Below are 9,891 nucleotides of genomic sequence, written 5' to 3' on the forward strand. Positions count from 1 at the left end.
GCTCTTCTGAGGTGTTGAAGCATTAATCATTCAACGTATTCAAGCCATATTCTTGTTCACTTTTACGTACTTACTTGTTTGTATGCTTAGAATCAATCGATCCTGATAGAATAACGTTCTAAGAATTGGTATCAGAGCAGGAGTCTGTGTGATCAATATACATTCCTTCTGTATTCAGAATTCCTTAGGGTTTCCGCTTTTATCGTATAAATAACAAGTCGTCTTCTTCGTTTCGAAGGCAACTTTGTTTTAGATAAAACCCTAATATCAAGTTTACAAGTTTGATTCTAAAAACTCAACATGTCTCACGAGTATTCGCAAACAAATCCCATCAACATCTCAAACAACATTGGATCTACAACCAGGATACCTATACTCTACACTCAAGACTATGAAGTATGGGTGCTTCACTTTGAAGACTACGTGATCGGTTCTGAAGATAATGGCTATCTCATCTGGGAAGCCATCACTCTTGGACCGTTTGGTCATTTGGGAACGAATACAACAGTCAAGACTCAACAGGAGTATAACAAGCTGGTGGCAGATGAATAGAAGATGCCACAGGATGAGAAAGACAAGTTGCTGTGTAACGTGAAAGCCATGCGGATGATAAGATTCGCCTTGCAATCTGACACCTTTCGGTTAGTTGGTTCATGCACGACGGCTAAAGAAATCTGGGATAGGTTGAAAGAACTCTATTCAACTGATGAAGATCTGGAACACTCAACTCAAACCTTGTTGCTGTCAGAATTTGGAGCTTTCATACAGAAACTAGAGGAGAAACTCGTACAAACGTTCGATCGGTTCAATCATCTTCTGTCACACCCCAAAACCACGAACGACGGAAACGTTCAGGGGTGGAGGACGTCATGTACAGTATCACAACAGTGTAATATAATAAACAAGCAACAACATCATCCATTGCATTATAAGTAAAGTTTTAATACATGTGTGTTCTTTCATTGTAATAAGACACCAAAAATATACAATCAAAATAAAAGACGAGACTTGTCTGCTCCGTCTTCTCAAAACCTGGCCATCGTACCTGTCTACTGTTGACCTGAGAATACAAGTTATTTTGAAAGAGAGTATCAGATTTAAAGCTGGTGAATTCATAAGTAATTAAGTGTCATTGTCTTGCTTATGAAAATCTGTTATGAAGGCCATGTAAACCTTTAAATGAAAATGTTGATGTAAGTATGAAAACCCTAGAAAATCCCTTATTTTCTATCAGTTTGAGATGTAGTCTTCTACCAAGACCCGAATGTTTTGTAAGTAAATGATAGTTTTTCCTTTAATTGTTTAGTACTAAAGTACTTAGTCTAACTCATCGTTTATGTGAAAGTATCACAAAATAAAGTAAACAGGAAAATGTACTACTGTAAGTGTTGTCACTGGGTACTAGGACTAACACAACATCGCATTAAGCGAAATATGTAACCTAATGAACATCCGAAGATTGTCCAGAAAAGTAATAATGTAAGTGTCATCGCTGGGTACTAGGAGTAACACAACATCGCAATAAGCGAAAAGTATAACCTTATGAACAATCGAAGATTGTCCACTTGTCCTCTGTAGCAGCAGCGGGTGGGTGGAGGGGTTAGCCCCGGTTATCGATCTACCTAGTATAAGTAGTAACCTTAGACCTCCGTAGATGGTCATCGACCACTGGTGCTAATCAGTGGGGTTCGGAATGGTAATTCCCGCCGAGATATCCCATTGAACCGGGATAGGAAAGATAATTTACACAGAAAGTACTAATAAATCATCCTCGTAGTTCTAAGTACAAGTATCCAGGTAAGTGAATACAGGATAATGCACCTATGTAAAAGTGTTCCTGTATGGTATTCATGTAACAGGTAAGTATATGTAAACATATTCATGTATCAGGTAAGCATCCGTATATGTACTCATGTATCAGGTAATGTACTAGTATAGACTCATGAATGAACTGACTCTTGTGTGATTCCTTGTAATAGGAATAATGTTTGATATCTTCAAATTATCCCCATCATAATTTACTGAATGGTAATTAGTTGTTCAAGTAGGTTTATACAATCTTACTACTCAAGGGTGTGAGAAACTAAATGAAAGACGTAAACTATAACATCAATACATATATAAGAATATAAGTGTATATGCATAGCTTAGTTCAAGAATGTAAAATGGTTTTATGAGACATCTTATGGGTTTTGAACAATAATTAACAATGACTTGATGTCATTTTAATAAGCATTTCAAAAGTAAAACATTTGATAACAAGGTATCTTTAAGATTTAAAACCATTTCATGCATCACATTTTATAGTATGTGAAATCTGTTAAATGACAAACACAGTTATAGAATACATATCAATGATTTAATAACATGTTTGTTTCTACTTGTATTCCCCCCCCCCCCCCCTTTTAAAGCATTTAAAATCATTTAAAACATTGATTAGGGGTATGAACTCACCTGTAGTTGGTGGTTCGGATGAAATGGACGGTGTAGGATTGCTAGGTGTCAAGTGAGGACTTGTACACACACTACGATCCTAATGAACATATAATCACACATATATGCACTCAATTAGTCTCAAATTACTAATTGATAATGTTAAGACATCCTAGACATAATAAACACTTTATATAAGTGTTTTAAGCCCTAAGGATTGCATCTAAGCTATTGTGGGACAAGGCACTTGTGTTTAGGGTTCCAAAGGACCCCATATATGAGTTTACTCCCCATATACCATCACACATGGAGTTTACGGTTGTAAACTCTTGAGTTTACGGCCGTAAACTCCCAACCATGGGTGTATTGTGTGTTTTGAAGTTCCAAATGATTCCTAGAATTATTCCAACTTGGTGGTTAATTTCTTGGAAGGGTTTAAGGCATAGAAACACTCCATTTAGGAGTTTACGGCCCTAAGGCCATTTCCCTTAGAGTTTGCGGCCGTAAACTCTTAAGTATGGGTGTTTTTGATGCTTTCAAGTCTCTTGCACATGTGGTATAGGTTCTAGACTTTTATTCCAAGCATATGAAGACCTTAGGCACACTTTGGTGCCTTTGTTTGATGTTCACGGCCCAAGAACCTTATTAGGGCCGTGAACTCACTTAAAGGGGTGATTTTGATGCGTTTAAGGCCCTTAATTTAATGGGAACAAGTCTAGGTAAAAGTCTAAGGCCTTAGGTGCCTTAAAAGCACCATTTTGAGCATCAATTTGGAGTTTACGGCCTAAGATACTCTTGGGCCGTGAACTCCCAAACTTGGGTGATTCTTGGTTGTTTTCTTGTCCCTAATATGCATACAAATGAGTCTAAGGCAGTAGCATAACACAAGGGTCGGTCTAGGCTTTGTTTCGGGAGTTTACCGCCCAAGAACACCTTGGGGAGTAAACTCCTAAATCTAGTGATTTAGCCTTCTAAATCATGTTATTGACACATATAAAGCTTTCTAACACTACTAGAAAGGGGTACTCACGATTTGGGATAAAACCCGAAGATCCGTGAGAGAGAAAATGGCTTTTCTCTAGTTGGAAATGCAAATAATGCATGAATTTGGTTCAGAATTCTATTTATAGTCCTGAGATATTTTTGGCAGAAAATATTTTTATTCCTGAAATGATCTCTAATATAATAGAGTGTTGGAATAACAGTGTTGCACAAAACCCAAGTGCACCCACTCTCCTGATATTTTCTGAAGTGTAAACCCTGAATTACTCAAACTTACACGAAAAAGTCTGAAAATTAACTGTGACTGCTATAACTTCTATTGAAGTGTTATAGTTTGTACAGAATGGAAATTTCGGGTTGTCACATCTTCTAAGTAGGATGATCAAGAATGTAATAGAAAGAAAGTTGCTTGAGCAAAAGATGACTTTCATGAACGAACTAAGACTTGAATGGATGGCTGTGGTCTCTACCGTAAAAGCGCATGAGCAGTTCAAGTCTTACTCGCTTGCAAAAGTTGTGGGAATCCTTAAGTCCCATGAAAGTGAAGTAACCAAAGAAGAGAAAGTGGTTTCTGATATGGGATCACTGGCCCTTATCTCAAAAGGAAAATGTTTTGCAGAAGAAGAAGAAGAGTCAGATGTGTCTGAGTATGACCTTACAAGCGAAGAGTATGCTATGATGGTCACCAATCCAAAGAAGTTTGCAAGAAGAAAATTTCCTATCAACAAGAACCAAGACTGGCAGGGAAGTTATAGCTCTGAGAAGGCGAAGGATGAAGCGAAGATCATCTCTCAAAAGAATGAAGACAAGAAGGAGAGCAAACTTGCAGGAGACTCTGGATACGACTGCAATTACTGCCACGACATGAACCAGTTTGCCAAGGATTATATGTTAAGGAAATTGGCTGAGAAGAGAGACGGGGAAGATGATGAGGCATATTACATGCGCAAGCTGGAAGAGATCAAGAACAAAAAGACAACTAACAGTGCAAAAGGTACGATGAATGCTTTGATTGTGCAGGAAAATGCTGATGAAGATGAGTTCGGTGGCGTGGAAGTGTGGTCAACTGACTCTGAGGATGAAGAAGTAAGAAAGCCCACTCATGGAAGGGCTTATGTGGCAAAGGAAGCAGGTTCGGCTGGGAAGTGCTTGATGGTCTCTGCTGGATCATCAACCGAAAGTGCAGATGAAGAATCGAACCTGACTGAAGCCAAATGCTTTGCAGCAAAGCCTGTCAGTGAGCAGATCAACGACTGCGATCGGTTGATCAAAAAGGTACAATCCATCCTCGAATCACTTAAAGTTCCATTAACAAATTATGAAGAAGAATTAAATGAATTAAAATTTAAATTCTCTAACTTAAGTGGTAGTCTCATGCAAACTTGCTTAGCGAATTCTAACCTAACTGACCAACTCAGCAGGGTGTCTTCAAAGAGTGAGGAGAGAAGGATGTGGATCGAGTTGAAGGATGCGGAATTAGTTAAAGCTAGGGATGAAAGTTTTTATTTACAAAAAGACAATTTGAAAATTTTGAAATAGAGAAATGTTTTTTGTTTAATTGCTAAGCTTTTATACACTAATATAGCTCATTTAAGTTGTGAGATAAGAAAGAAAATTCATAAGATGATTTTGCTATTTCTTGAATTTAAGGAAGACGAGGTAATAGCAGAATGCGAATCAGAAGTATCATCAGAAGAGACGTCCATGTCATACAAAATTGGTCTGGACAAAATAGAAACCTTCATTGATTCAAAGGAACACAAATGTATGTTAAAAGATATTTTAGATGAAAATGATAAGTTGTAAATTAAGTCGTACTCTATTCACTCATTTGATCAATCCAATGCTAAATTAGCTTCTGAGAATAAAATAGACTTAGATAACGTGTCTGAATTTGATGAGATGAGTGAGATATCTGTAGAAGATGTAGTTGATTGCTCTGAGTTTACGAAGAGCGAAACTGAGAATAAGAAACCATTAATCTTAGAAAATTCGGTTGAATTTGCTCGTCTAGCAAAGAATAAGGAAAAGAAGCTCAAGGAAAAAGATGTGGTTTATCAAAAGGTTCAAATTGTGACGAATCAAGTATATGCAGCTAAAGGAGTTACTCCTAGACAAACAGTAGAACTAATAGTCTTGGTGGAAAAGGACAATGCAGAAGGGTGCAAAGATTTCTTCTGGCCTGCTCCCATAGATAATGCAGACGAAACAGTAGGCTTATCAAAGTAGAATCCTGGAGAGTTAAAGGAAGATACGTAGCTGAACCCTTAAATAAACCCTCAAGTTTTGACAAACCAAGCACGAGTGGAACCAAGGACATTCCTGTAGAACCGAAAGAAGAACTGAAAGCTCGAGTCAAAACAATCGAAACTCAAAGAGAGAAGCAAAAGGCAAGCTTCAATATACACAAATCACAGAAGGAACTGGCTGAGCAAAAACGCTTAAGAAATCAAAGATATGCAAAGAATCTAAATGAGAGAAAGAGTATGTTCCTCCCAAGAAGATCTTAGAGGACAAAGGAAAGGAAGAAGTAAAGGAAAATTTCAGCCCAAGTTCTTACTATTCGAAGTCTAAGAACCGAAAGTCCACTTTCGGTCCGCATACTAGTTTCGGTCGTAAGTCGAGTTTCGGTCCTCAGTCTAGTTTCGGTTACAACAAACCTCAAAGCAAAGAAAATTTCAAAGGAAAAGAAAAGCTAACTTCTGATACTAGGAGCAATAATAAGCAATCATCAGCTAATCCTAGGAGTCAAAGGCCATCAAGCAAACTAACCAACGAATTCAAATTTAAACAAGATAAAACAAAAATTAAGGTATATACAATTAAAAGAAAAGATCAAACTACTTTAGTAAAAAGAAATTACTTAGTTGATATTTCTACTGCAATTCCTTTTTCTGTGAAAAACTCACAAGGACCCAAGCGACTTTGGGTTCCTAAATCTGCTTGAATTTGCAGGTAATAAGTGACGAGCAGTTCGACGAAGAATGGTACATAGACAGTGGCTGCTCGTGTCACATGAAAGGAAGGAAGGAAGAACTAAGGGAATTTCGTTCACTAAAAAATGGTGGCTGTGTGAAATATGGGAATAACTCATTTGGTACAATCAAGGGATATGGCATGATAAAAAATGGTGACTTCACGATTCGGAAAGTGGCTTACGTAGAAGGTTTACAGCACAAACTCATTAGTGTGTCACAATTAGTTGTGGGAATAGGTCTAAAAGTATCATTCGATGATGAGGGCTCTAAGATAATCGAGAAACAATCCAAGAAGGTTTTGTTGAAATCTGAACGTAAGGGAGAGATGTACCCTTTAAATCTCAAATCCATACGAGGAAAACCAACAATATGCTTGCTGAAAAAGGCAAATACAAATGATAGCTGGTTGTGGCATAGACGACTATCGCATCTGAACTTTGAAGACATTAATAAGTTGGTGCTTGGTGATCATGTTCGTTGACTTCCTCTTCTCAAGTTCGACAAGGACCATCTGTGTGCAGCATGTGAAATGGGCAAACAAAGCAGAAAGAGCCACCCTACACGAATCAACACGAAGATAGTTGAAGCTCTTGAACTCTTGCACATCGACTTATGTGGACCTTCGGCTATTGAAAGCTTTGGTGGAAGTAAGTATATTCTTGTAATTGTGAATGATTTTTGATGCTTCACCTAGGTTTTCTTTCTTAAACAGAAATCAGATGCAACTCTCAAGCTGAAAACATTCATTAAGCAAGTGGAAGTATAGCTAAGGAAAAAGTAAGGAATATCAGAAGCGACAATGGTCTGGAATTCAAGAATAATGATTTTGATAGCTTTCTGGCTGACAAGGGAATAACTCATAACTTTTCGGCCCATTATACACCACAACAAAATGGGATTGTTGAAAGACGAAACCGTTCTTTGTGTGAAGCAGCCAGAACCATGCTCAGTTTTGCTTCACTTCCATTATACTTCTGGGCTGATGCTGTTGCAACTGCGTGCTATACTCAAAATCGGTCCTTACTGAACAAGAGATTCTCAATTACTCCATATGAGATCCTGAACAACCGAAAGCCAAATGTCAAGTTTTTCCACATATTCGGTTCAAGGTGTTTCATTTTCAACTCAAAAGAGAACCGAAATAAGTTTGATGTCAAAGCCGATGAAGGAATTTCTATGGGTTACTCACTAACGTCGAAAGCATACAGAGTGTTGAATAAACGCTCAAAACGAATTGAAGAAACCTATTATGTCACCTTCGATGATTATATGAAGAAAGTCCAAAGAAGAGAAAGTGATATGGGAGACATTTTTCCAGAATCAGATCAAGTCTTGGTTCCTATAGCCAACTTGTTTGAAGAATACATGTGCCTGTTTGATGAACCAGAGAAGGCAGCAACCTCAGAAGCTAAAGCCACAGATAACAAAGTTGAAAATCTTCAGAAAATCATCGATGAAGCTGCTAAAGAGATGGAAAATGAACCTCCAACTGCTAAGAGCAATCCACCATTTCAAGGGGAAAGTTCAACGACATCGGAAACAAACAAAGCATCTTTCGAGGGGGAGGATTCAGTTTCGTCTCCATCTCATAAAGGCTCAGAAAAAGAGGATAGCTCGGCTCAAAATCCACCTATCGGTAGTACAACCGAGGGGGAGAATTCTACTCCCACAGAGAATGAAACCTTGAGTGAAGATACAAATTATACTTCACCAGTCGAGGGGGAGAAAGAGACCGAAAGCACAACTGATGAAGGAGAGGGTGATATATCTGAAGCTGAAGTAAAAGTGAATGCTGAATTGGATCCAGCATATGACCCAAATTATCCTCCATTAGTGAAATGGACCAGAGACCATCCCAAAGAACAAATAATTGGTGAATCATCTGAAAATGTTCATACTCGGTCTCAATTAAAGGCGAAACAAACTGCATTATTCTCTAAAGTTGAATTCTGTATGTTTAATTTGTTTGTTTCAAAGATTGAGCCGAAAACTGTAAATGCTGCACTTGATCATTCAGATTGGGTCCAGGAAATGCAAGATGAGCTTCATGAGTTTGAACAAAACCGAGTTTGGAGGTTGATACCTACACCAAAGGATGCGTTTGTAGTTGGCTTGAAGTGGGTCTTTAGAAATAAGTTCGATAAAGAAGGGAATGCCATTCGCAACAAAGCTCGATTGGTGGTGAAAGGATATTGTCAAGAAGAGGGGATAGATTATGAGGAAACCATTGCTCCAGTAGCGAGGTTGGAATCAGTAAGGATCTTCTTAGCATACGCTGCTCATAAAAACTTCGAAGTCTTCCAAATGGATGTCAAATGTGCCTTCTTGAATGGAGAATTAGAAGAAACAGTTTACGTTGAGCAACAGCCTGGGTTTGTGAATGAGAAATTCCCTAATCATTGCTATGTGCTAGATAAAGCAGTCTATGGATTAAAGCAAGCACAGAGAGCATGGTATGAAACATTAACTCGTTTTCTAAAAATGTCAAAATTTAAGCAAGGTTCGGTTTACCCTACCTTCTTCCGAAAGAAAGAAGGAGAACATCTAATGATCGTTCAAATTTATGTTGAGGATATCATCTTCGGCTCTACGAATCCTAGCTTAACAGTTGAATTTAGAAAGTTGATGGAGACTAAATTTGAAATTAGCGCAATGGGTCCAATTAACTTTTTTCTTGGTTTAAACATTAGACAGGGAAAAGAAGGTATATTCATCAATCAGGAGGCTTATACAAAGACCTTACTGACGAAATTCGGTATGACGGGCGACTCAAAAGTAAAGGTTCCAATGGATTTTGGCACTAAATTAACACCATCACCGGAAAAACCTGCTGTTGACATAACACAATATCGTCAAATGATAGGGCTACTTAATTATTTAACAGCTAGTAGACCAGACATTATGTTTTCTGTGTGTTATTGTGTTAGTTTTCAAGCTAATCCAAGAGAACCTCACATGGTTGCTGTGAAGAACGTATTTCGTTACCTAAAGCGAACCTCTTCTCCCGGTCTCTGGTATCCTGCAAGATCTGGATTCTTCATTCAATCTTATTCTGATGCTGATCTAGGAGGATGTGGACTGGACAGAAAGAGCACCATAGGTGGATGCCAATTTCTTGATGGAAAACTTGTTAGCTGGCAGTCCAATTTCTTGATGGAAAACTTGTTAGCTGGCAGCCGAAGCTGAGTATATTGCTGCAGCCTCTTGCACTTCTCAAGTAATCTGGATTCAAAGTCAACTGAGAGACTATGGGCTAAGCATGAAGAAGATACCTCTTTATTGTGACTCAGAAAGTGCAATAAGGATTTGTCACAATCCAGTACAACACTCAAAGACTAAGCACATTGCACTTAGGTACCAATTAATTAAAGATCATGTTGAAGATGGGAACGTAGAAGTACATTTTGTTTGATCTAGTGATCAATTGTCCGACATATTCACTAAGGAATTACCTAAAGCACTCTTTAACAAAATCTTA

General features: G+C 38.1%; 1 protein-coding gene across 1 annotated transcript; it reads left to right on the forward strand.

Moving 5' to 3' along the window:
• The first annotated feature begins 3,855 nt into the window (after positions 1–3,855).
• On the forward strand, positions 3,856–5,664 carry LOC128128126 (uncharacterized). Its single transcript, XM_052766956.1, has 3 exons — positions 3,856–4,429; positions 4,472–4,710; positions 5,248–5,664. Exons 1-3 carry the CDS (start codon positions 3,856–3,858, stop codon positions 5,662–5,664), a joined length of 1,230 nt encoding a protein of 409 aa, XP_052622916.1.
• Positions 5,665–9,891: the final 4,227 nt, after the last annotated feature.

Source organism: Lactuca sativa, chromosome 1 (assembly GCF_002870075.4).
Source record: "Lactuca sativa cultivar Salinas chromosome 1, Lsat_Salinas_v11, whole genome shotgun sequence".
NCBI lineage: Eukaryota > Viridiplantae > Streptophyta > Magnoliopsida > Asterales > Asteraceae > Lactuca > Lactuca sativa.